A 26177-nucleotide genomic window follows, 5' to 3' on the forward strand; every position below is an offset into this window, starting at 1 on the left:
AAAGTCCATCAACCCTGGCTGGATATCTTTAGACCACCCGATCAAATGTAATCTTGATTCTCTTCCTACCAACATCATTGCGTGCAGAAGCGTACCCCAGGGTCAAACATTTAAAGGAGATCCATTAGACAGTTCCATGATAATAATTCTGAACGGCCTTCTGGGAGTCTCCTCTCTTTAGTGTCGTGAATTATCATTCGCTTAGCTTCGAAGGATGCATCAATCTACCCCTTCTAACATTCATACAACTCTGGGACAGTTTTTTTGGAGTTTTGGCATGAAACACCCCACTGAGGGTATATAGGTTACAGGGAGGAGGGGGATGGGGCAAGTGACTCCACATTTAAGAGGTACTGGTCCTTTGGGGCCGCACAGGGTGTATAGGGATGGATCTGGTGGAGTGTGGGTCCAGCAGGAGCTCGGTGAGCAGTAGCGGGTAAAGGGAGGAGAGGGGCTCATGAACGCTGCCAGGTTTGACTGAGTTTGAGGTCTTGGATGCCGCAACGGTCTGTGAGAGAAAGAGGCTCCAAAGTACTGTCCTCCCGCCACTGTCACCGAGAGTGTCAAATGACAGTCACACACACGCTTCATTTCTTAGAAGTCCCATTCATGTCACCTGACCACAAGCTAGGGGGCTAGGTCTGACCCCTTCCTGACCCCCCCACCCCCCCAACCCGTCCTCCCTCACTCCTCGTCTCCCGCCATGAGGAAGCCCAGGATGAAGTCGATGGCTCTCTGGCGGTCCTGGGGCGTCTGCCGGGCCACCAGTTTGGGCGGGGGTCGGATGAGGAGGCTGGCGAAAAGAGTCGCTGGAGAGGGGAAGTCAGGAGGTGCAATAAGGAGGGGGAGAAAAGAGACAAAAGTCCATTCATTGTGGCGTTAAACTCCACGTCTGATTCAATGGGCTATAACTGATTTAAAATGGCATTGGTCCCCACCGCTGGAGAGAACAGGGGTGTGTGTGTGTGTGTGTGTGCAGACAGGGAGAGAGTACAGACCTATGAGGCTGGCAGTGAGGTTGTTGTTGAGTGAATACTTGAGCAGCTCCCGGAGGAAAGCCATCAAGTAGCGGAACACGTTGCGGTGCGCTCGGGGCAGCTGGGAGATGAGCTGCAGAGCAGCACAGAGGAGAACAGGAAAACACTCCACCGTTACAAACACAGACTGCATGTCGGACCTGCGGCTGGGAGCCACACAGTGAAGCTACAGGCAAGCCTGAGTTAGGAGGTCACTGCTCACCTGTTTGCAAAGTCGGCTATCGTGAGAGCACTCCAGGCAGCGCTGGTAGAGCTCGTAACACAACACAGGCTCAGGCAGGGCCTCCAGGAAGATGAGCAGGGCCTCGGCCACCGAGTGGTTACAACCAGCTACACACAGTTAGGGAACAACCAGGAGACAGGAGTGTGTGTGTGTGTGTGTGTGTGTGTGTGTGTTTATATGCCACCACACAGGTATACTGATGGGATGGGAAACAAAATATATATCATATTCTAAAACCAAACCCTAAGTATTTTTCACACTCATCCTCGTGACAAATATGCAGCACTGCCATCCTCGCTGCCCTGTACAGTAGGGGCATGAGGCTTGGCAGCAGCCAGAGCTGCGGGCCATCTGCTGTGTGGCATGTCAGTGACAGGGTCCAGTTACAGGCGGGGCCCGGTGGAACTGGGCCAGCGGCTCTGTACGAGGGAGCAAGGATACGAATGGAGTCTGGTATGCTGGTGTCCAGGCAGTCGATGATGCTCTGCAGCTCCTCCTGCAGGCCGGGGGTCTGGAACAGGTCCTCCTAGGAGAGACAGGAGAAATAGTCGATTCTTTATTGTAATCATCATTAGAAAATGTCTTCTTAATATCGGGAGAGCTTCTTTCGAGGGCAGTTGCCATCGGAGCAGTTGCAGTTGTTTTGATCTGTGGTTGATGAAACGTAGACTCGCCTGTTGGCAGGACTTGGTGAAGAGGTGGTTGACCAGTAGCCACACCTCCTTGGGGATCTTCAGGGGCTTGTCCTCAGGCCCAGCACTGTCCACCATGAGGAAGCTCACCTTGGACCTCTCCTGAAACAGACCCCCCCCCACCGCGGTCAGAGAGCCCGAGCACGCACGCGCAGGACGGCCACACGCAGAGCCAACGGGGAAGATCCACTCATGGGATTCGTCCTTGGACACAGTGACTGAAGAGGGTTCCGAGTCGCGCTTCGCCAGTGCACTCCGGACAGCTTAAGGACGGGACGCTGATCCAAACAAAGGCCGCTGAGGTGCTTCCACACGCCACACGTCCCTCCACGGGAAGCAAGGACCCCATCACAGGCCGCTTATCTCAAGGGTTAGGGGAGAGTTTGGACGAGAGCCATCTTACAAAAGAGCTGCATATCACTTTGGTTCGGTCTCTGAAAACGGATCTCTGGGAACTCAGAGTGCGGGCCAAAAATAACCTGCCGGGAGCCAGGTTCCACACACAGACGGAAGACACCAGAGAGGGAGAGTTTGACAGCCCGCAGAGCCCAGGGACGTTCTCCTATGTCATGTGGAGTGCTAGGGAGCACTCGGGGTTCTAACTAGAGCTTCTGATGATGATGATGATGATGGAAGCATATGAAGAGGCATGGCCAGACAGAGCCACTCTGATAGGTTGCATGTACCCAACACCACAGCCTATTACATCACCATGGAACTTCATCGCATGGGGGCTGTCTATGGCCAGATGATGAGTTTTTCCATTCGACTGGCCGCTGGGCAGCTCAGACATGGGAAGGGAAGACAGGATTAACATGGATCTCAACGTGGACGCCGGGGCTTAGCTGGGCACGGCCCAGTGCTCCTGCCCACACTGTCATTAGCCTGCGTCATGCGTGTGACGGCCCTGTGCAGCGAGGGTGACCTGCTGTGAAATGAGCTCTGGGTGGTTTAGGGTGCATTTGTTTGTGCGTCTGTGTGATCAGGGTGGAGGGGAGGTGTTAAGGCTGCAGAGGAGGGACCACATGGTGACATGCAGGCGGAGTGCTCCTGTGATATCACACACATACACACACAAACACACACATACACACGTACACACATACACAAACACACGTACACACACTAATGTGGAAAGCTAGCTCTTATCTGATCTGGCTGCCTGAGGCCTATCAATCTCAGAGTCAGCCATGGCCTGCACTCTAAAATATGAGGCCCAGTAATATGCGCTCATGCACTTTTATAACAGGCTCTTACAGCCCAGCTATACATCACACGGTGACTGGGACAGGCAAACCTCGTTCCGGAAAATCTGCTGAGAGGCGTTTTGTCGTTGTGGCAAACAAAAACATTAGCTGCCGTTAATGATTTAGTTTTGCCTGAAAGGAACACAAGGAGATCCCGATGTTTACAGCCAGCCAACGGAAGCTCTCCGTCACCAGGGTTACCTGTCCACAGTCGACGGCAGCCTGACGTGCCGTGGGGACTTTACCTTCTCCATGAAGCTGTCGTCTCCCTGAGCCCCCAGCAGCCCCACAGTGAGGAGTTGGAAAGGAAGGATGAGGGCAGTGAGAGGCGATGAGGAGAAACCAGAGGAAAGCATGTGAAACCAGAAAAGAGAGCAGAGTGGATCCTACAGGCATAACCACAGGGCAGTCAGGAAAACAAGGTAGCTCGGTTCAAAAGGCATTCAATCATTTCACCCCACACACCAGTATGAAACAATAGAGAAAGAAGAAGCAAAGGATCATTACTATAATATGTAATATTGGCACGCTATTCCTTGTAACTGAATATCATAGAGCCAACATGGAGCTAGCCTAGACAGTGATGTTCATGGAGAGACTATTTGACTAAGTAACTAGAAAAACCGTAATCAATTCTTCCAACTCTGAAGGAAATCCCTGTTAGGCCTGTAAGACCACCGTGTCACTTCCTCATTCCTTGGCTTGAATGCTGCAGACAAAAGGCACTGAAGCCGAGACATTATGGCCTCTCTAAACCCCTGTGAGTGGAGCTCCCCAGAGGGCGGCAGCAGGCGGTCACATGACCCTGCTCCAGCTCAGGTATCAGTGAACTGGCACACAGAACCTCCAGGGAGGAGGCGACAGGCTGGGATCTAGAGTGGAGTGCCGTGTAGAGCAAGGACATCAATATGTAGTCGTGTTGGAAGCAGTCAATAACTACGGTCGATAAAAGCCTGAATTAGGCGGTATACTGTGTATTCTAATGACTTGCATCCAACGAATTGAGTGCAGAGAGAATGTGAAGGGAAATGGTTAGGACGTCTGAGCTACTTTGTCATAAGCTTTACTCCCGAGGGACCCTGCCTTCACTGCCCACCTCACCTCACCAATTACATCCCATTGTTGTGCGTGTCGAGCATGGATGCCACAGCCCTGCATAGAGACAGACTGCAGCAGACCTGTCCTGTCCACCTGTCAAAAGGACCCTGCCCGGGGCGGGGCAGACTAGGCCCTCACCAGGTCGATGAGCTTGGTGATGGGGATCTCTCTGATAGGCTTCTTCATGCGACACAGGGTCTCCAGCGAGGTGCCGAAGCAGCTGGGCAGGTAGTTGCCGGAGATGGTGATGAAGTAGTCCTTGCCCCGGTCCAGGTGGAGCACCAGGATGTCCTCGATGGAGTCCTCTCCAGAGTTGAGCAGCGTGACCGAGTCCTTGCTGACGTACACCTCCAGGTAGATCTCCAGGGTCTCGTCTAGAGGTTGGGGAGAGGGGAAATGACCGGTGAAAACCGCGTGAAGCGACTTCCACAGAGTGACGTGATTTCACTACACAACGGAGTTCATCGCACGCATTGCTTTCTTCTTAATATCCCTGGGCATGTATAAACAATCTTTTTTTTCCCGAGAAGTGTGCCTAGGGGGGGGTGTGTGTCAACATGTACTCTTCTACAAGGAAGCCAGCATGGCTTGAGGATTCATGGACTCACTGGGCTCCAGGAAGCCTTCGCTGGGCTCAGCCCGGAGCCAGGGCTTGCAGTACTGGGTGTCGTTGAGCTTGGGGATGAAGAGGAAGTGACAGGGGACCTGGCCGTCGTTGGTGATCACAAAGCGCTCTCTCTGCAGCTGCCGGAACTTGATGTTCTCAAAGGTGAACTGTAGTAGGGGACAGAGACAGGTTAAGAGAGGAGTAGCACATCTTCTGGTACAGCAGAACCTATGGATTTAAGTGTTGCATAACACACAGGAAGATCTGATTACTTAGTCATTACTAAATCACCAATTCCCATCATTTCAATTGCACACATATGGCCTTGGCTTCCTTTTTGAGGAATCCCCGAAAGAAAAATATGACTGTGTGTCCCGCTCTATGACAACCACAGAGGAAAAAAACGACCTCCAGCAATGGGGGTCTATTGATGACTATTGATAAGCCCCACACACGATGAGAGGAGAAGCGATGATGCAGTCTGCGGCTGTGCACCTTCCAGCTCACCTCTCTGTGGGTCAGCGACAGAGACGGCAGGAAGTCGTTCTCCATCCTATCCATCATGCGCACAATTTCCTCAAAGACTTTCTTGTGGCGCTGCTCGTTGACCACCTTCACCTGTCACGCACACACACACACACACACACACAGGTATACAAACACTTATTGGGATTCCTGTTCAAACCGCAACGCTGAACATCTTGCTGAACGATCAACAGTGGTCTTCTTACCCCTATATTGAACAGGGAGCTGACAGGCTTGTGGTCGCTGGTCTGCAGCTCCATGTGACTGCGGTAATGCATCTGCTTCACGTTGCTGCCCCTCCACAGGATCCTGTCACACCAGGCCGGGACACGGCACTTCCCACTGCAGGAGGACAGGGGTCAGAGGTCAGGAAGGAGCCAGCCTCACAAAGAGTAGCTGGAGCGCAACAGGGTTCATTTATTGCTCACTAGGTCTGTGTATCTTGGAAGGTTCCGGTCTTAGTGAGATGTCAGAGGACATTGTTATGGTCGTTACAGCAGAACAGCAAGAATGACTAAATGACTAAATGTAAATGTAAGAAGGTCTAGGTTTGGTAAGCATCACACCGTAGAGAAGGGCATTACCTGGAGTCCCACCGGTCGGTTTTGGCATCATACTTATAGGTGGGGATGAAGTTGATCTCCCCCTCCATGAAGTCTGTGAAGGCCCTTCTGGTCTGCCTCTGGATATTCAGCTGTCAAAACCAGAGGAAACACCAGCTACTGAGTAACAGACAGTTAGGAGGAACTCCCTTTATTTATAGTCAGCATGAAACAACAAGAGGAAGCGGGCAGGGAGCCCTGCGGTGTTTAATGAACTGCAGAGGTTTATAATTCGGACTGGGTTCCAGTGAATACAGCTTTACTGTGTAACAGTATTGTTTATCTCCTTAGATAAGAGGAAGGAGAACAGCGATCTGTCCACACCTGGTCGTACTCCTGCAGCTTCTTCAGCTCTTTCTGAGCGATGAGCTGTTTCACCTCAGCAGCGTCGTACACAAACAGACGGTAGTTCAGATCCCCCAACCAGATCACCACACTGGAACACAGACGGGTGAGAGACAGAGAGAGAAAGACAGAGACAGAGACAGAGAGAGAGAGAGAGAGAGAGAGAGAGAGAGAGAGAGAGAGAGAGAGAGAGAGAGATGTGAAAAAGAGAGGACAGAAGAGGAGAGAGTAAAAAAAGAGTTGGAAAATAGAGAGAGACAGTAGGGAGAGAAAGAGAGAAGGGGGAATTAATTCCAATGGACTGCAGAGACATCCCTACACGGCCATCCCTGTGGTGTTCACAGAAGCCGCAGCAGGAGGAAGTGGAGGAGCCCGGGCAGAGGGACTGACTCGTGTTTGACGATGCTGATGGGAGGGTAGTCCAGGAGGTGGAAGCTCATCCGGGCGCAGATGTCTTTGTAGTCCTGGTTCCTCCGCTCAAAGTCCTCCACGTGAGCCGCAAGGTGGGAGTTGACGAAACAGAAGCTGGTGTTGTGGAACACAAACCGCACCGCCACACCTCCTTTATTTCCCTGCAAGGGCAACGTCACCACAGGCAGCGTCAGTCACTGAGATATTCAAACACTCTCATGGCGTTTTCGGTTCATGCAAACACGCCAGTGAATGGCCACAATGTTCTGCATGCTAGTCATTTATAGGCCTACTGTAGGTCAATTGGAGTGCATAATTTGTTTTGAAATGAAACACCAATAGAAACTAGATATTATCTGGTGACAGAGACACTACCTCTTTGTTGACGTGGACAGGTTCTCACCATTTTCCCCATGATTCCGGTTCCCACATGCTCCATCGCCACATCCTTGATGTGATTCTTGTGCAACTTGTTGACAAACACCACCAGCATCATCCCCACTAGTCTGATGGTGGAGACCTGCAAGCAAAAAGACGTCTCTTCAGGAGAACGCTTTGATCTGAATGCTGAGCCTTCTGAGCTCGTGATGGTGATCATTCTCCTTTAAGCCTGCTTGGTTCCGTGCATATTTGAAAGGTGTCCTGCTACTGTATTTAACCATCATTTAGGCATAAAAAGACGTGTTTAAAGAGTACCGTCACAGCTGTTTGTGGACCGTTTTTGAATTTCTCACAGAAACGTCCTCGAACTGAGGTTCTAAGTATTGATCACTGCAGGTATTGTGAAGACCATGCTTGGATGGAGTTGTTTCCCTCTCACCTTCTTGTAGTTGGCTTTGGGGTGCAGGCTTCTCTGCACTGCCTCCACCCAAAGCTGCTCCTTGGACGAGTCCAGATAGAAGAATGCCTCTGTGCTCAGGTCCAGCTCCTGAAAGCTACAGGAAAAAGCACATCCAATAGTCAGTACCTACCTGTGTCTGTACAGCGAGAACATTTCACAGATAAATGCAGAGTCGATAGCAAGGCATTAGCATTACGTTCTTGACATGGCGAAGATGGTTAAGAAGAAAGAGCCCACTGACCCCAGAGCGTAGACATCAGGCGGGTCTGGGTCACAACACAGCCAGTGCTCCAGACTGCAGTCTGGGGACTGGCCGTTCACGTTCCACGTTCCAGTGAAGAACCTGAACCATAGAAACAGCCACCCAAGGTCAGTGCACAGAGAAGAGCCTGAATACGCGGACGACTCGCCAAAGAACAGTTTAGGATCCTGGTATGTGGCACTTCCATGATCTGCAGCCAACACTGCAATCCATACTAGACACATGAATTACCATGTGATAATGTCTAACATTAGTTCAACGCATAAGTCCGTGGTGGCGGTCCACAAGCCCCTCCCCCCGGCTGCCCACCTGAACTCCTGGATGTCGACGTACTCCTTCTCCTTCTTCCCCAGGCGGTGCTTGATGAGGTACTCCCTCTGACCCGCCTGGCTGGACAGCATGGCCTGCCTCATGGTGTTGGTGGTGGGGCTGTCGCTCCACGACGGAGACCTCTCGCTGCGCTCAACCGGCCTGACTCTGGACAATCACGGACATCCGTCATCACTCACTGATAACGTTTTAGTTGCCTCAATTCATGAATAAACAAGAGGGGGTATGATGGTATCTGATGCTCTCCAGGTAGCATGATCCGGTAGCATCACCACAGCACAGCCCTGCTGCTGCTCCTACTCACTCTTGTTTGGTGGGTGTGATGAGGGAGCCGTCTTTGCCTTGCACGGTCGGAGCCCTGTCTCTCGGGACGGGCGGGGGAGGGTTGGGGGGGTTGATGGAGGCCTTGCGTGGAGGGAGAGGGGGGACGGGGGGAGGCTCCCTGGGAGCGACGATGCGATTCTGCTGGTTCTTCTTCTCCTCCACCTTGAGGGAGTTCTTAAAGTTGTTCTCAAAGCCAAAGTCTGTGGCCAAGGAGAGAGCTGGGTCTCGTCTGTCTGCTGAGAGAGAGAAAGAGAGAGAGAGAGAGAGACACAAAGAGAGAGAGAGAGACAGAGAGAGAGAGAGAGAAAAAAAGGGGAACCTGTCAAATCATTCACCGATTGTAAAACCGTTAAGTATTTCACAAAGCAGATTAATAAAAAACAGTGCAGACACCTCCATACCTGTGCTTGCATGGTTGGCTGTCGTGCTGTTGTTCAGGTTCGGAGGCAGTGTGCCGGGAGGTTTGGGGGGGTGGGCTCCAGAAACCACGGAATTGGCAGCCTTGTGGAGCCCTCTTTGAGGAGGGATGGGGGCAGAGGGCTTACTGGGGGCTGGCACAACAGGATCCATTGCTCTGGATAACGAGGTTTTGGACTCAACTGAAACGACAGCAACAAATCTGTCAATGGAAATCCAATCAACACCACAGAATTCGGAGACATTGCAGTTTCTCTGCATAACCTGATATTGATCTTAAAGTACTTGGAACGGTCTTGTGCGCAGTACAGCAACGGTGTTTGCACCCAGCCTAAGAAGCACTGCAGCGTAAAGATAAGACACACTCTTCAGATAAGTCCCTCCCTTTTCCTGTGAACTCAACATCCTGATCCTTTTGAGCAATCTTTCACAAGGTAAACACTTGCACACATAAAGGCTGGGCAACACCCACAAGAACAGAGAGGCGATGCAGAGAGCGCAACCAAGAGAATGACGTGACATCTGTTGCTAGATTTCATAACTACCGTTTGATTCATCATTGAGCTTACAGTTCAAAGAAGTGTAAGAACTGGACTGGCAGGTTCTAATATCCAACTCTGGATACTACTACAGAACTACAGACATGCCCAGACAGTTCAGGAAACAGTTTTTTTCCCTCAAGTCAGTGAATCCAATTAGTATCCTTGGAGGATTAAGAGGTTCTATACAGGAGGATTTTTTAGGAGCATTCATCATACCATCTACAATGACTCATCAAGAGCCACAGCTATTCACAACATACACCAAACCACAGGAGGCTACAACCTGAACAGCAGCCACAGCATAATACTAGAGGTCTGGGCATACATAGTCTGGCTGCAATCCTGTGACTGTCACCTTCATACTGGAGGTGCATTTGACCTCAAAACAAAGCCGGCTGGGAAAATCTCCCCAGACCAGGTGCGTGGGTGAGAGAAGACATGGGAAATCAGTAAGCAGTGTAAGGCAGCCTGGGTGAATAAATGTTAGATGAGTGGGTAAATAATGAATGGTGGAGGGCGGGCGGGCGTGCGTGCGTGCGGGGGTGCTGGGTGGAGCCTCACCGTGCTGCCTGGCACTCGTCACATGGGACAGGAACGCCTGGCTGCGCTCATCGTCCGGCAGCTCCAGCAGCAGCTCCGGGGCTCGCTCTCCTCGCACTCGTATCCGCATACAAGCTGGGAGAAACACACCCCAGATACACCGCACACACACACACGCAAGCGTGCAAACACACACACACAAACACATAGACAGACACACCCCTTATGAGTCCCCTTGTCTTCCACACACCATGCACACATGAGAATGTCTCTACGATGCAAAAGCAATAGAGGTTCAACAACAGTGAATCAATTCAACATGCTTTCGGTTGCCCATGGCAACTCATGACCAACTTTCGCTACTAAATAAAGAGGTAGGCAAGTGCATAGCCCAGAGCGTGCTCCGAAAATGTAGCCAAATTGGATAAGAGCTAAAACAGAATAGTTGTCGTGTTTCTTCTTCTGTTGCCATAATACTGGAAACCTTAATCTCCACATACAAGGTGGGAAAAGTGACATGTTATCTAGTTTATAGTTCAAACAACGCACTTTAAAGCAGATGACAGGAGGATGCCCATTTAAGGTATATTAAATATTTTGATATATGAAAGAATATAAAAGAGAACTTACTATCAACTGGTATGTCAATGAGTAGAGCTTCCTCCGCCTCTGAAAAACAGTTAAAAAAGAAAATGAAAGAGTCACCTTGCGGTTCAAAGGTCTTGTACTGTGGGGGGAGTTAATGAAAAGTATCCTGAGCTAAAGTCCTGATAGGCTCCCGCTGTTGGCAGTTCACATTCAAATTCTATCTGCAAATAAAAAAAGGTAAACCCGGACCAAAACGTTTAGCTTCTACACTGCCCAGCAGTGACCTTGATTAAACACTGCTGCTATGGCTGAAGGAAAAGGAATGTCAAGTGAATGCCCACAGGCTCCAGGCAACCCAGCTCTGGACTTCACCATAAATATATGTGTCTGCTGTGACTGGAATCACAACTATGCCTAGGCCTATAGGCCATTGTATAATCTCTGGAGAGTAGTCTGGTCTATCATTTATTTCCCTAACATGAATTACCATACATAATATCAGAAGTTTATAAAGAGTGGGAACTTACCTCTTACTATGTGGAACTGACTGTTAATGGGTATGGACAACTGAGGCACAGGGCTGGACACTACAGCTTCAGGGTTAGCCAACACGCCCAAGCTGAATCAAATACATTTGTAAGGTTTAATTCTGATCCAATGAAGATACAACTTCACTGTAGTAAAAAAAATATATATATATATATATATTAAAGTAAAGCGTTAATATAGCGTTGTTTCATGCAAACATTCAAATGTAAAAAGGTGTGACATTACAGGATAGTTAATGTGGGTTATGATCATGCAGGGTGACAAACAACGAAGCCAAACATTACTGCAGCCTTATGAAACATTCAAATGCCAAAGCTTTTCATGGAGTGATTAAAGAGCTTAGGGCTTAATTCAAACAGGAAATAAAGCTGTGATGTGGGTTAATGTAGGTCATATTCCACTTGCTACCAGTGACAGCTGAGCAGCCTGTACGTTAGGTCCTGCACATCATGGTCAATACTTCCTTTCAACTAGACAGGAAATCTAGGCCTTACACTTCAGTGGTGGAAGATTATTCAACCCTGCTTGACTGCATGTGTCAGGAGGACCCATTGTTCCACACAGATAGACCTTAGTTTTAACATAGCTGGTACATCTAGCCTAACCACTCTTCCACCCTGAACAAGCAACATTTAGCCATTCATTAATGTTAACATTTTACATTAATCAAATATGTTCTACTAAAATAATACCGAAAAACAAACCCCAATGTTTCACAACCGAGACAGGCCAACTGAGGGTGACAATCCATCAACTCTTAGCGGCGGAGAGAAAACCTGTCATAATCTTTCCTCAATCATTACATTAACACTTCAAAAGAAATGGCCATATATAATTACTTTTACTTTGGCCAACCAGAGATCGTAGCACTCCATAGACACTAGCAGGACTTGGGGTGTGTGTCTATATTGGTTGAATAAAGTTAGCCAAGAGTTGAACAGGAGTTTGTGTGTTCATGTGAGTCTCATTAAAGTCTAGGACATGGTGGTGGAATGTGAGGATAATGGGCAGCGTGCAGGCTGCCACTGAGGCTACACTATCTCCCTGGCATGAGTGGATCTCTAACACACACACACACACACAGGTGTGCACAAACTCACAAACTCACACACTCACAAACAAACATGCCCATGTGCTGAAGCTGCTGACATGACTGAAGAGGGTAATGTGTCAGGTTGGACAGAAGGATGATGCTCTGTTGTTACCCCTCCTACACACTCTCCTACTACCCCACCATCTTGTACTACATCACTACCTGCTTTGCACTAAATGTCCACTTGTTTCAAATGAATCCAAGACTTAGAACCTGGCATTTAAACCATTATGAACCAATGTTTTACAACAATGGCTCTGATTAAATAAATGTCATCAGACATAGTGCACCAACTCTGACTGGCATTTATGCATCTCAGTACTACTGCAAGGTGCAGAACTGTGGTGTGACAAGAGGCAGACATGGGACAGAAAAGAGCCTCGGTAGAAAAAGAAGAGGTTTTGCAATTAAGTTGTTACACTGCAAGCAGTTGCAATGGCCAGAGAAACTCACCACCAAATGTTTAAAACTGAGGAACCACTTATCTAACCCAGTCATATGAAGAAAAGTATGTTCAGTCACTAAATCTCTACTGATACTTACATAAACTCTCCAGAGCGCTCAATCAGGGACAGTAGCCTGGGCTCCTTCAGCCCAGCCCGCAGCTCATGTCCTCTGACTGTGTGAGCATCTCCATTAAGGAATGATCAGTTAGGACGAGGGACAATGAATACATTATCAACAGCCTAATGCAAGTGTGACATGAAAACTCTCCTTAGTAATGCCAGCTCTATTGATGATCCTCCTATGACAATGTTGACAACTAATGAAGACACATCATGCATGAGTATTAGAAGTGGTAAGATCTCTGTGCGTAGTTGTTATACAAACTGAAATTGTAGCAGCTATTGGGATGCTTGTTACAATGTATTGATAGCCAAACACTAGTGACCTAGCTATCAGTTACTGTACTGCTACAAGCTAGCAATAACTAGGTTGGCACAAAGATCACTGTAACCAGCCTTGATTGTTTTCAGAGAAATTGCAAGAAAACAACACACATTTTTATGGCACTTTGGTAGTAGATGTTATGCTTCGCTATGTTTATATAGAGGGTTCAACAAGCTTGGCTAACATTTGCTCCGGCTTTGGACAAGAAAAACACTTTCCATTAATAAAAAAAAATAGGCATGCATAAAAAAGGATATTGCCAAGCATTTTTCGTCACTAATTCTGAAGCCCAAAGACGAATCCATTATCGTAAATTTGAATTAAACGTAGTTCGCAGTTAACAATGTCCACACGTTTTACAAGGAAAGTTAAATCCCCACCCATGTACCCGGCCTTCCGGAATGACGGTTCAGCTGTTACGAATTGGAAAGATGGTGCGGGAAGGATAGCAAGCTAGCTACAGTAGATAGCTCTTGAGTTCATCTCGAGCTACCTAGTCTCTTAGCACAAGTATAAGGACCTTTAAATGTTGTCTTCTCTTCTTTTCTCCGTTATGTCTTAGCATCCAGGTACTTGGCTGAACATCCAGCCGTCGGATGGAATGCGGTCACAAGAGAGCGAACAATCCTAGCTAGGTAGGGACTCCCTACCGCCAGCCCATCACAGCAAACACGAAGTTTTCTCACACTCATGGTAGTCGAGCTGCGCGTGATTTGCGCACTGCAAGCCAGATGCTTTTTTGCTACAACAAAAAGTATTTATAGTATTTCTAGGTAGAAACAGCGGGTGCAATATCAAAGTTACCAGAACACCAAGAATAGAAAAGACTGTCAATGATTATGTAAAATGTTTAAAGAATGTTTATAAATGCCATTGTGGGAACAGTGGTCTAGGTGAAACACGAGTAAAAGGCAATGTTCATATGTGCCTTTAATGGTTATCAGACATTTTCATGCTCCCATATCTGAGGCAAAAAGATAACTAATGGAAACAAACAATTAATCTAAATGGTTTGTCATTGCATTTTCAACGTAGGCCTTCTCCAAAATAGCTTGAGAACAGCGTCATCTACTGGACAGTTGAATCATTTGTCGAAATGAATGGAAAGATGGTGTACACTTCTACCAATGCAAATATTTGTACTTGTGTGCTGCACACTAAAATACAAAAAAGGCAAAAGCATACACACATGATAGACTAGAATGAAAGTTTAATTGTACTGTTTACGATCAATTCACAACAGTACTGTTTTCTATCTCAGGTACTGCAGACATGGATCTTGTGGATGGCATAGGGACTGGAGTCACGGTGTGGCCAGATGTCTCCGTTGGGCAGATCCTTATCATTCTCTCCCACACGTTCCACCATCTCCACCATCATGGACGGGCTGATCAGGTCCGCCGTGCGGTAAGACTGCGTGAGGCGGCGGAAGGAGGAAGCGTCTGAGGAGTCGTCGTCATAAAGGTCCTCCATGAGCTCCCGGCGCTGTCTGCGGCTGGCCTTCAGCTCATCCCCCAGCTCTGTCACCAGCTCCTTGACGTCCCTCACCACCGTGGAGCGCAGGCCAAACAGACACAGCAGGAACACGAGGCCAGCACAGATCCCAGAGACAAAGTACAGAGCCACCTTCTCCGGAAGACCTTGGAGGGAGGAGTTCAGTTGTGTGAAGTGAAACTAGTACAATAGCAATAGGGCTCATATAGGAAGGCATAATGTACACTGACAGTGGCATAATGAAGATATGTGAATAAACAGAGAGGGAACAGTATCTTCTGCTGTTGGAGGGCTACATAAAAGATTCTTGTGAATGCTGACACGTACAGTAAAACACATTGAACAGAGAGGTTGGGAGTTGTCTCACATGCACAGCAAACAATACACATACCCAGTATTCTGTCAAAGATTTCCAGAGAGTTGGTTAAAAGTACATTTTGAGGCCGGGAGATGCCAGGGCCAGTGTACCATCCTCCTGCAGGTGAAAGGGGAGGGGTCTGGGCTCAGTAGCCAGTGAGCCCGTACACCATGTCCTCTGACATTTTCCCCGCAAAATACAATTCTTCTGTTACACACAACTTTAGCGAACAATAGAAAGAAAGTGTTGGAGTCTTACCATGTGTGTAGTCTGATATCAGGAAAGGGTCTGTTGGCCCACGCCCCACATCCTCCAAGAGATATCGAGGAACTGGAGGGACAAAGGACTGAGCTGTCTATGGTTGGAAATGACCTCAGTACACTTACGCTCTAATCCACCTAGCCTGTCACATAAGGTATGATTAGAGTAGTGTATCACCCACGCAGCTTCTGTCACTCACCACATGTGAAAGACACCCGCAGGTGCTTCCTGGTCCCAGGGAAGCAGGGGTCCCCAAAAGTGTGAGTGTCTGCCAGTAAGGAGCAGTTGGGCCGCCCATGACACTTGCGTGACACTTTCCTCAGGGCCGAGGGGGACAGACACTCTGAGAGACAGATGTACAGAAGCATACCAGACATGACTTATTGGTTTATTCACAGGTTTTGTCACGATTGTGATTCAGATGTGACCACTAGATGGCACTGTAGATCTGTTTCGAACCCATATCTGTTTGTGCTGCAGTAGTCTGGGGGCAGTTAGGACTCCCATGGAGCAGGTGTCCAAACGTGGCTGAGTAGATGGCGAGGACGGTGTCATTCTTACACGCCAGCCTCAGTCTCTCATTCTCACATACCAACCTATTGCGGTGATGCTCTGAGTGGGTTAAAAAAAAGAAAATACTTTTGAGGAATATCACACAATGATAAAGACATACACAAATTGCAGAATATATATGAGAATAAACTCTGACCTGGGCGACACTTGTAGGACACTAAGAGGTACTTGCTGGTGAGTGGACAGGGGTCCTGTCCGAACACTGCATTAATGACCAAGATCTGACATCTCCTCCTGCCCTGGCATTCTGACTCAACTTTCTAGAAGGAATGCAAAACAGCCACGCCTGGTTAACTAAACATATAAAAGGCAAAAAAAAACTGGAATTGTTTCATTTAATATGACAGTCAACCGTGGCTACTTATTGAGACACCCATTTCCCTTTTTCATACTAAAAGTGATATCAAGTCGAAAACAACTGTACATTGTTTACATGTTTAAAGGACTTTCGGTGGAATTCAGATTAGTCAGTTTTTACCTCAGTAGCAACAGAGGATGTGCATTCAGTGCTGTCCTCTGTTGTGTTTGTGTTGGTCGGAGGACACAAGTTCTTGCTCGGAACACGTCGTCCATAAAATGCGGAGAGAACAGCCACAGAGGTTCTGGAAGGACACTTGATAGTTAGAGTGTCCCCGTCACAGGCATGGGCAGTGTGATTTCTCAGGATGGAGTGGAGATAAACTGAAAGAGGATAAGAGATATGAGTGAACCACACACTTAGATATTGTGCAATAAATGTTACTTTCACTTATTGTAAAAAGCTCTATTCACAGTGGAAGAGGATTTTCATGATTGGAGATCCTTTTCAGTTCCTCATCTTTGTTTGAGTTTCAAATATTCAGAAAAATTAGTGCAGTAGAAAATGTAATGACTGGCCATCAAGCTCAGGGAAATTTGAGCCATCTCATTACACTGATTAAGCAGAACAGTCTTAGGCAAACTCTGGGAGTGGTTTTAATGTACCCTTTGTTACATGGCAAGTAGTAATAATGATATAATCCAAAGGTGACACAACCCTTTACGCGAGGGTGGTATCTCAAGAACATGGGTGTAGTTCCAATAGGCAGTATTGGACTCTGAGTCATGTACAAACACCCTGGAAAAGAGACTTTCTGACCTCCCCTTTTGCTGGCTGCCCCAGGCCCTCTGCCCCTGTGTGGGTCTTCCTGGCTGTGTGTGCTATGTATTTTCCAGTGGCAGCCTCAGTGAGCTCCCGGAAGGCCGTACCAGGCACTCGTTCACAATGAGCTATTCTGAAGCTCTCTCACACCCGCACGCAAATGCAGATCCCTGTCAGGGCCAGATGGACAGATTCAAGGACAATAGCAACCCAAGACAAAGGCAGGGCTTTACCCATCCACAAGGACTGGCTATCTGCCTTGTCAACACAAATTATCATAATGTGCTGTTGTGTGTTTATCCTATTTTATCGTGTCTTAAGGTGGGCATCTGAATAAAGAGCACCTGTATCAGAGGTAAACAACAAAAGTACCTCAATTTGCGTGATATTTTCCTTTGGAAAGGCAATACTAATAACAAGGAGGACACATTTCAGCAGTCTTTACATCTGTGTCCTCTCAGCATAATCTCTAGCAGCTCAGGATGTGTGAGAGATAAATCATGGGATGTACATTGAATGTCTTCTTTTGCCCAGCTGGACCGGTGCTGAGTGAGACAGAGCTTTCCCACTTTTCTCAAACACAACAATAACAAACGCCAAAACACACTCACCGGAAAAGTCGGGAGCAGATCTTGCGCTGTGTGTGTTCAGAGCCAGGAGGAGGTAAAGGAGACAGCAGGACCTGCAGACGCTCCATGGGACCGTCATAGTGCACATTCGACATTACGGAGCACTGGGGCTCGCTACTGTCAGTTGTTTTCCAATTTACTGACTGTGAGCAAAGGGTCAATGATGCCATTGTCTTGACCTGAGAACAGTCCCCCGTTTCACTGTCAAAGAAACAGATGAATGCTTTTGCCAGTGATTTGGGCAAAGTGTATGAATGTGTATGAATTAATTGATGTGTGTGCTTTTCTTTTTTTATTAATGTGAAAGATCTTAACATAAAGAATTGTTATGGAGGTGGGAATTTAATTCAAGACATAGCTGCAAGACTCCATTGGCTATTTCTGTTTGTTTAACTTGATAACAATTCTCGATCTTCTGCCTGTGTAATGGCAGAATCGAGGGTGACTCTTGCTCATTGGTCAACAGTGAGGGTCCTGTTAATCGAAAAAGAGATTCGATTTTCCGAGGGGTGACTTCCAGCTGCTGTTTGTCTAGTGGCTCTTTGGGACATCTATCTCCCAAAGATAAGGTTTTCCTTTTTCCTCTCTGGAGGGGAAGGACAGGGGTCAAGGGCAAGTACCACATTTCCACTAACCCTTCAGAATTACTTGAAATCACAATAGTTCTGTTTGTTTCAGCCAGTTGCATCTCTGTTTCTTACAACACAACACTACATTGTCATAACAACCAAATAAAGAAAGCCAGTGACCTCACATTCTACATAGGCCAATGAATGTCGTAATTAGGATGAAACATGGGAAGTGCTAATGACTCAACAGGAACTTTGGTGAGCGTATTCATTCTACTGTTAAGGTTCCGAAGCCTATTCATGCCTGTGATTTTTCACCAAAGTAACAAATCCCCCCACATACAGTACTGCAGTGCTGCTGACAAAACAAACACCTCCCTAAAAACAATGTCAGTACAGTGATGAACTCCTTCACGGAACTTCCGGGATGGAATGATCACTGTGGAGGGGTTGCAGTGAACGTTCCAGACATATATATTCATGGGCGAGTAGAGGGGAGTGTGAGAGGGATGAGGTCTGTAATATAATTGCTAAACTGAGGCCACAACCTCCCTGCCTGTGTTTGCTTCTAGGGGAGGTGAATGCTTTGTAGCCTCCAGCAAACTGCTTTTGCTCCATTTCCTGTGCTGGCGCTAGTATTATTCATTTAATTTCCAGCATTTGTTGGACATTTCCATGTTAGGCGTTTGTTTTTCATCTTCTCTCCCTCTGATGGAAATTCCCATCAGCCACTTGAGCAGATGAAGGAGAGAAGTACATTGAACAGACACCATGTCATCTTGATTTCCACTACTCTCCTTAGAGACAGACACTATTGAGCCATGTTGACAAACCAGTATGATTGTATTAAGCAGCTGTAAATCTTCCCTATTAACAAGAAATAAGGTAATACCGGCAGATTCCAAATTCCCTGCAACCGAATCTCAGGTTGTGATGTTCTATTAAGCAGAAATAAAGCAACAAAAGATTTCAATGTAGGTGAAACCTTTGATGTGTCACAAAAATCAAAATTTTCAAACAGTCAATATTTTGAAAGCACTACCACTGTTACTTATTTCATATTGTTCCATTATCCAAAAGATTCATCAAAAGTAAAAGCCAACCAGGCAACCCCCTGGCTATTCAAAGGAATAATATACAAACATGTATCTGCATTCCAGGCTCTCCACCCCTTTTACCCTCTCAAATTACTGGAGATTGTGACTGAAAGAAAGATTAACTTTCCTTCCCTTTCCAAGAGACCAGGGAGTTCTCCCATCCGGACGCAATGAGAATCTATCTACACACCATGACTCACCAACTAGTCATGCTATCAGCGAGAACCCACGTGGTTTCATATAATTTTCGGTATTCCTGTAATGTACACTTAAATTCAGTTAGTTTCTATTTCTTTTTTCACAAACAGAAGCTGATATCAGTAAAAAAAATAGTCTAAAAGAATAAGCATGTCAACTCTAATCATAAATGCAATATTGTACTTGTGTAAGTGTAAAACACTTATACTTTACATCCCAGTAAACAAATGTGACAGTGGTGGCTCCCCTTCCCAGATCACTGTCACCAGAGTTTTGACATTTCTCAACACACACTCACACCTGCACCTCGTTTGCCTGATTAGACGTTCGATCTGTATATACTAGCTCTGTACTACCTTTAAAAGCTCACACTTGGATCGCTACCACTTCTCCTGAGTCCGATCATTACAACAAAACAGTCCTTTTACTCCATTAATAAAACAGACAAGGAACTGGGAGTTACTTGTGTTTTTGCAATACTAAATTAAATTAGGTGTTACTGGTACACAGTACATGCTTTGTATGGAGAGCCTGAAAAAGGAAAAATACCTTCTTTGTGAACTTCAAAAACAATCACTGTATTAAACTGTTAAAAGTACATGTAGAGTTGAGGACATATCTGAATACCTTCTCAATCATATGATGATGTACTTCGATGTTGCACATTGTCAAACCGTTATAGCTTGACTTGTAATGGGAGCTATTTTAAGCTCTCCTAGTAGAAACTTGGCATTGTGCTTATATGCACCGGAACCCCGCCCATCCTCTGGGACCTCCCTCTAACTTTTAAAGTGTGTTCAGAGCAACAGCTTCAAGGATCCCCAAATACAAAACCTCTGGGTCTTAGCCCACACCTCCCTTTCACATTCTCATATAAGTGCAAACGCTCTAGAGCCCAGATCAGTTCAAAGACTTTCCGTCAGCTTCACACCCAGTGGATTTGGAGTTCTGCTGAGCTTCGTTCAGGTCAGTTGTGGGCACCAACTTTCTGGACATTGGCACTGTACAGCACTGCTTTTGGACGACATGGCACTCCGACAGGATTCTGACATGGAGCCAAGCATTGAGCTCTTCATCAAGGTAATTTTGTGATTCTTTATATCTTCAATAACATCCATGTACACTATTGTTTATTGAGTTCATTGTAACACTTTGGGAAACAGTGGGACAGGACCCAATGACAAAAGGAACAACCTGTTTTAAAATAAGTACAGAGAACAGCATCCATATATTAATATTCTGGGCTGGAGTCAAACTATAAACTTGCTATTCACTTATCCCCATTATAAAGGGACAAATATCTCAATAATTGGCACAAGGAATCAGATAGAAACTACACTCATGTGCATCACACATAGTCTCGAGGGTGTGCGTGTCTGAGAGAGAGAGTCAGAGGCTGCTTTATCAGTACATTTCGAAGGCAGACACTGAAGGCCTCCTTATCATTCCACACCCAGGAGGAGCATGGAGAACATTAGGACACCCTGGCCCCCTGCCTGGACCAGACACACCCACACACTTACGCACACACATGCTCAAACAAACACTGACACACACATGCTCAAACATACACACCTACTCACACACTTGCTCAAACACTCATACACTCAAATACACACTTCACACGCGCAAGCTGAAACACACACGCACACACATGCTCAAACATACATTCATTGCTTGACTACATATTATATTAGATCCTATCAGTCTTTACTAACCAATATAAAAAGTCAGCTCTGCCCACAACAGGTAGGATTAGTTGCAATAATAAGCCTCAGCTGTGTTCTGAGTGTTTCCTGAGGGGATTGAAAGTTCATGGCCACTATCTTCCTCTCCACGTTATGCAGGCTTTTCCTTTTCCTTTTGGAGGAAAGGTCTTTAAAACCCAAGCCCCTCCTACACCTACAAGTGTCTGTGTTGTTCATGTGTGTTTTGGCCAAGAAATATGATTATGAAAAGTTCGGTTTTAGAGAAGACTCAACCTGAAAACCGGCCAGTAGGAACGATATATGTTTGTTTAGAGATCCATGACCTTCAGCTGTGTGTATCCAATCTTATGATTAACAATCAACATAATCATAAAACAGTGAGACCTTTATGTTTACTCTTCAGGCTGGCCACGATGGTGAGAATGTGGGAAATTGTCCCTTCTGCCAAAGGCTGTTCATGGTCCTGTGGCTGAAAGGTGTCAAGTTCACAGTGACCACGGTCGATATGAGGAAGTAAGTCCTGCCCACCACAGCTATCCCACCTCAACACTTCCTGAGCACCTGTTCAAAGGGTGCCTACACACATTTAGCATTTAGGGAGACTGAGGATATATTGTGGATACATTTATGAGAACCAAACCCAGTTCAACTTGTAATAAGTTATTCCTCAATGGGTGTGATAGAGGGAAGTAGGGAGGAGCTTTCAAAGCAATTGATTATTGAACAAAGAGCCCTGTATTGTTTTTGAACAAACAACTTTTAATCTACCTTATTCTTTTGTCACTTTCTCATGACCATTACTGGTGAGCAAATAGGATCAGGATATTTTGAAAGGATTCTGATAATTGAATGATTCAAGAGAATACACAAGCATACTACCCTTGAGCAACAATGAGCCACTCCTATGTCAGATTGTTTTATGAATCACTTTGTCCACATTCTTCCAATCATTAATCAAAACTTCACACTTGGATTCTTGACAGTAAGATAAGCTTTGTGTTCATTGAGATTGTGGCAGTGAATGTTTATAAACAGTACATGACCATAGCAACTCCCAGCTAAACCATGCCACCTCTCTGCCCATGCCCGGTCCATTTTAGGAAACCAGCAGAGCTGAAGGAGTTGGCTCCGGGAACAAACCCTCCTTTTCTCCTGTACAACGGAACCCTAAAAACTGACTTCATCAAGATTGAGGAGTTTCTGGAACAAACAATAGCCCCTCCCAGGTATTTTGAATGTATTTACCAGAGGAAATGAAATACACAGTCAGTCTTATGTTTTTACATTACACATTATTCATTTAGCACTTTTATATACAAATAGTCTGTCAAACAAACTAATTCTCAGACCCCCTTCCCCAGGTATCCCCACCTCAGCCCACTCAACAAAGAGTCTTTTGACGTTGGAGCTGACATTTTTGCCAAGTTCTCTGCTTATATCAAGAACCGCCCGAACAATGCCTGTAAGTATGGATTACAGTGTAGTTCCTGAAGGCCATACTACTTGTCTTAGTATAGTATAGTGTAATATAGTATTGCATAGTGCAATTTAATATGATCTAACATAGTACAACATGTGAATAGATAATCTATACTTTGTATGGCAAAATATATATATATTGTGTTGTGTATAATGAATTATATTACAGTTATTTCTTATTTACTCAAAAAGTTCACATCTTCACATACCCTTGTCTTTATACCTGAACAGATCATGAGACAGCCCTGCTACGGGAGTTTAAGCGACTGGACATCTACCTGAACTCCCCTGTCCCTCAAGAGATTGATGTCAACTCTAGAGAAAACATCACCATCTCCAAGAGGAAGTTCCTGGATGGCAACCATCTAACCTTAGCAGACTGCAACCTGCTGCCCAAACTGCATGTCATCAAGGTGAGACACAAGTGAATTACGTCACATCAAAATGGTTGAAACCTCCAATAAACAAGGCACCTAACACTTGAATCCTTTAAATAAAAATTGTATGATGATTAGGGTTGTAACAATATTAGAATTTTACTATACGACTATCATGGCCAAAATAATTCACGATAACGATATTATCTATGGAAAATCTGAAAAAGATATATAGAATAATGCTTTTAGTCAAATTCATTTTCAACTTTGCTTATTGTGTTTTGTCTCTCTTTTTTGCAAATGAATTACACTTACACTCAAATATGTTATTACAATGTGAAACAGAAAGAAACTAAAATGATTTCAAAGTCACTGGTTTATTTACACAGTATTATCATAATATGTGTATTATTAACACAATATCAATATTTTTTTATTTTTTTACATCGCGGTTATTCTCAATACCAGTATATCGCGGCACCCCTAATGATGATATGGTATGATATTTTCACACTTTCTTTTCTTAGGTTGCTGCCAAAAAGTACTGTGACTTTGACATCCCAGCCCAGTTCAGCGGTGTGTGGCGGTACCTTCAGAACGCCTATGAGAGGGAGGAGTTCAGGCAGACATGCCCTGCCAACATTGAGATTGAAAAGGCTTACCTGAGTGTAGTTAATGCAAGGAAATGAGCCCCTTTTTCATTTGTCATTCTTTGCCACAGTATCACCAGCTACCATTCATAGTAATGCTGCTGTAGAAAGTCTATGTGTAATTTCAAGTATAGACTATTTATTTGAAGATTTTCTAATGGCAGAATTGTGTTGCATGCCACACTGATTTGCCAAGCGTGCAATTGGCATTGGCTGTTAATCTATTTAGCAGGTTGCTCTGTCTATAGTGTAAATATTTCTATTTTTACTATACGATAATTGTATAGATGTGTGAAAAAGTAAGAGCCGTGGAAGGCCAGTTGAAAAACTTCTGAAACACAAAATGATAACCACGCTCACCAACTCAGATAACAAAGTTCTGAACAAAACAAATACAGTTCTTAATCTTGTACAAAACATTTCAGATGGTTTTAATGTTACCAATAAAATACATCTCTTTATTCTAAATGTGTGTGCATTTCTTTCTATGTGTGTGGTTTGATATAGTATTATGCTGCTCCCTTGTGGAGACTAAATAATGTCAAATCTACTGGTATTCATTGTAAAACCAGGATATGACAACCAGTTTTATTCATGTGTGGAGATGGGTATTGTTTTACTTTCAGAGCCTTTGTTTAGGTTTTACCATGTATAATCTGAAACAATCTGAAATACAAAGTTATCCAACCAATGAGGGATGTATTTCATTTTATTGTCAGACTCAATGCAAGAAACTTTCAAATGAATGCAAAAATATATTTCTATTCATTTATTCTATATTCCACGTATAAAACAATGTACACATTGTCTTAGAGATTAAAATGTGACTAAAGCATGGGGTTGGAACCAAAGGTGATCTTGTACAGGCAAGGTGGAAATTGTTCTTCTTCTTTGGCTTTGTCATTTAGTTTGTCACACAGTATTTCCAGAAGCATGCTGTCAAAGGAGAAAACACAGAGAAAACAGAGGAAAGATCTCATATTTTTGTATCAATCTTGAATATAGTACTTTCGTTATCATATCCTGTTCTTTATCCCGTTTGGTTATGGCAGCACCATTCTACTTTCAATGGGGTTATTCTAAAGTAAACATCCTTTTCACATTGGCAAACAATATACAGTAGGATGACAAATATGTCAGCTAAGATATTACCTAAGACATATGTAATGTGACGCACTGTTTTATTTTTTGTTGATGACCATATTCTCTACATAGGTAAGGAGTAGTACACACTTGATCCAGGATAGCATTACTCACTTCTCTTGTTGGTTTTCGGCAAGCTCTGCTCCGACCGTAGAAAGCCATGGGAACGGAGTTTGTCGGCTGCCGCAAGCTTTAACACAACCTCTTTCAGGTCATCCACCTGATAGACACAAAGAATATTTTTCTAGTCTCGTCAAGTCACAGCACATGGCACACTCTCTTCAGATACGATACAACAGTTGCAAATACTTACCATATTGACAATTTTCTCCCGTGGAACTGAATCTTTGGCTCCTTCGAGGGAAAAATATGTTTTTAAGTACATCCCACCACATAATAGTAGTAATATGAAATACTGAAATACTTTAACTAAACTCAAATCAACTATTTGTCTCTCTACCTTTACTCCAGGCGTCCTGGCCTCCATCTCGTTGTAGAAGAAGTGGGTACAGATTCTTCATTTCCATATGGTCATTCAGATCAGTATTTTCCCCATCCTCTACTTCTGCCACCAACTTCTGGATCAGATCTGTTTACATAAAGCAACCAAGTATCTTCATCCTGTGCAAGCAGTACTGTCACCACGGTACCCCTGATCCTCACAGCATTGCTTCATATTGCAGATAATGACCCATTCCACAATCATTCTAAAACATTAGCAAACTTTTTTTTCACATTTTGATTAAGCCAAAAAGTGTAGATCAACAAAGAAGCACAACTGCTTTATCCTACCTGCCTGAGGTTCCAAGTTAGAGTCTGGGTATAACGGTGAAGCATGTGTTCGTCTCGCAGAGCAAATCACAGTTAAGATGTAGAACAGTGCTAAGGACAGCATGCTGACAATGTCTTCCGATGTTCAGATGTACACTACCTTGGCCTGACTGAGAACTTCACTTTTATATCTTTCTTGGCAATCCATCATGAACGGATCAATACATGATCCTGTCACCCAGTCTCAGTGTTAATGGTTTTGAGGTGATGGCCCAGTCGTCATAGGGGCAATTCAACGGACCCTGTCAATTCAGTCAGAGCCTATCTCTGCTTGTACAGAGAGCCCTAACAAATGTTTACTCTTCAACCGCAATCAGTGGGTAGTCAGCCACCTCAGATTCTTTATGACTGTCACCATTTTTGTAATTGGCTGTTCATCCTATCACTCACAAAATGGGGGAAAAAACATGTATCATTCCTTTGATCTCGACTCTTGTCTGCACGCTTTAGAAATATGGTGCCACCAAACTGTGTTTTTACGTCATCTTATGTTTAGTGATCCCACCACGGGCCAGTGCAATGCAA

General features: G+C 45.3%; 4 protein-coding genes across 7 annotated transcripts; 1 reads left to right on the top strand and 3 right to left on the bottom strand.

Moving 5' to 3' along the window:
• Positions 1-673: 673 nt before the first annotated feature.
• On the bottom strand, positions 674-13548 carry ocrl (OCRL inositol polyphosphate-5-phosphatase). The gene is made up of 24 exons (XM_067248182.1): positions 13545-13548; positions 12817-12904; positions 11159-11250; positions 10674-10712; positions 10065-10178; positions 8946-9143; positions 8525-8780; positions 8200-8367; positions 7870-7971; positions 7608-7722; positions 7191-7307; positions 6767-6948; positions 6356-6467; positions 6014-6123; positions 5636-5771; positions 5412-5522; positions 4906-5071; positions 4436-4671; positions 3445-3468; positions 1935-2054; positions 1702-1786; positions 1240-1367; positions 999-1110; positions 674-809 (listed from the first exon to the last, which is right to left on the bottom strand). The coding sequence occupies exons 1-24, from the start codon at positions 13546-13548 to the stop codon at positions 685-687; spliced, it is 2940 nt and encodes a 979-aa protein (XP_067104283.1). The 3' UTR covers positions 674-684.
• Positions 13549-14120: 572 nt separating this feature from the next.
• si:ch73-335m24.2 (protein eva-1 homolog C) lies at positions 14121-17705 on the bottom strand. 4 transcript variants are annotated; one of them, XM_067247502.1, is made up of 8 exons: positions 17582-17705; positions 16329-16452; positions 15987-16110; positions 15737-15889; positions 15477-15620; positions 15275-15346; positions 15050-15133; positions 14127-14804 (listed from the first exon to the last, which is right to left on the bottom strand). In XM_067247502.1, exons 1-8 carry the CDS (start codon positions 17692-17694, stop codon positions 14422-14424), a joined length of 1197 nt encoding a protein of 398 aa, XP_067103603.1. In that variant the 5' UTR covers positions 17695-17705; the 3' UTR covers positions 14127-14421. The 4 variants fall into 4 exon arrangements, with proteins under 4 accessions (XP_067103605.1, XP_067103603.1, XP_067103602.1 ...); XM_067247501.1 differs by having other exon boundaries at positions 16329-16531; positions 17582-17687; XM_067247503.1 differs by lacking the exon at positions 17582-17705 and adding an exon at positions 16622-16655 and having other exon boundaries at positions 16329-16531.
• Positions 17706-20344: 2639 nt separating this feature from the next.
• Positions 20345-24143, top strand: clic2 (chloride intracellular channel 2). The gene is made up of 6 exons (XM_067247264.1): positions 20345-20543; positions 21576-21685; positions 22273-22398; positions 22534-22634; positions 22883-23064; positions 23556-24143. The coding sequence occupies exons 1-6, from the start codon at positions 20490-20492 to the stop codon at positions 23715-23717; spliced, it is 735 nt and encodes a 244-aa protein (XP_067103365.1). The 5' UTR covers positions 20345-20489; the 3' UTR covers positions 23718-24143.
• Positions 24144-24463: 320 nt separating this feature from the next.
• On the bottom strand, positions 24464-25716 carry urp1 (urotensin-related peptide 1). The gene is made up of 5 exons (XM_067248350.1): positions 25614-25716; positions 25282-25410; positions 25135-25175; positions 24936-25041; positions 24464-24614 (listed from the first exon to the last, which is right to left on the bottom strand). Exons 1-5 carry the CDS (start codon positions 25714-25716, stop codon positions 24583-24585), a joined length of 411 nt encoding a protein of 136 aa, XP_067104451.1. The 3' UTR covers positions 24464-24582.
• Positions 25717-26177: the final 461 nt, after the last annotated feature.

The sequence above is a fragment of the Osmerus mordax genome, chromosome 12 (assembly GCF_038355195.1).
Source record: "Osmerus mordax isolate fOsmMor3 chromosome 12, fOsmMor3.pri, whole genome shotgun sequence".
Taxonomy (NCBI): Eukaryota; Metazoa; Chordata; class Actinopteri; order Osmeriformes; family Osmeridae; genus Osmerus; species Osmerus mordax.

Bases quoted from the DNA above. Each gene is read 5' to 3' on its own strand.
- ocrl (XM_067248182.1), bottom strand. The intron at 10,713-11,158 runs GTAAGTTCCCAC...ACTGTTTTTCAG, and splicing joins TCAGTTCCACATAGTAAGAG to AGGCGGAGGAAGCTCTACTC. The intron at 10,179-10,673 runs GTAAGTTCTCTT...TGTTTCTCCCAG, and splicing joins CATTGACATACCAGTTGATA to CTTGTATGCGGATACGAGTG.
- si:ch73-335m24.2 (XM_067247501.1), bottom strand. From the start codon at position 17,687: ATGTGCACTATGACGGTCCCATGGAGCGTCTGCAGGTCCTGCTGTCTC. The intron at 16,111-16,328 runs GTAAAAACTGAC...CATTCCTTCTAG, and splicing joins CATCCTCTGTTGCTACTGAG to AAAGTTGAGTCAGAATGCCA. The intron at 15,134-15,274 runs GTAAGACTCCAA...TTTCACCTGCAG, and splicing joins GATATCAGACTACACACATG to GAGGATGGTACACTGGCCCT.
- clic2 (XM_067247264.1), top strand. From the start codon at position 20,490: ATGGCACTCCGACAGGATTCTGACATGGAGCCAAGCATTGAGCTCTTC. The intron at 20,544-21,575 runs GTAATTTTGTGA...TTTACTCTTCAG, and splicing joins GCATTGAGCTCTTCATCAAG to GCTGGCCACGATGGTGAGAA. The intron at 22,399-22,533 runs GTATTTTGAATG...CCCCTTCCCCAG, and splicing joins CAAACAATAGCCCCTCCCAG to GTATCCCCACCTCAGCCCAC.
- urp1 (XM_067248350.1), bottom strand. From the start codon at position 25,716: ATGCTGTCCTTAGCACTGTTCTACATCTTAACTGTGATTTGCTCTGCG. The intron at 25,411-25,613 runs GTAGGATAAAGC...TTATGTAAACAG, and splicing joins TAACTTGGAACCTCAGGCAG to ATCTGATCCAGAAGTTGGTG. The intron at 24,615-24,935 runs GTGAGTAATGCT...CTCCTTTGACAG, and splicing joins GCCGAAAACCAACAAGAGAA to CATGCTTCTGGAAATACTGT.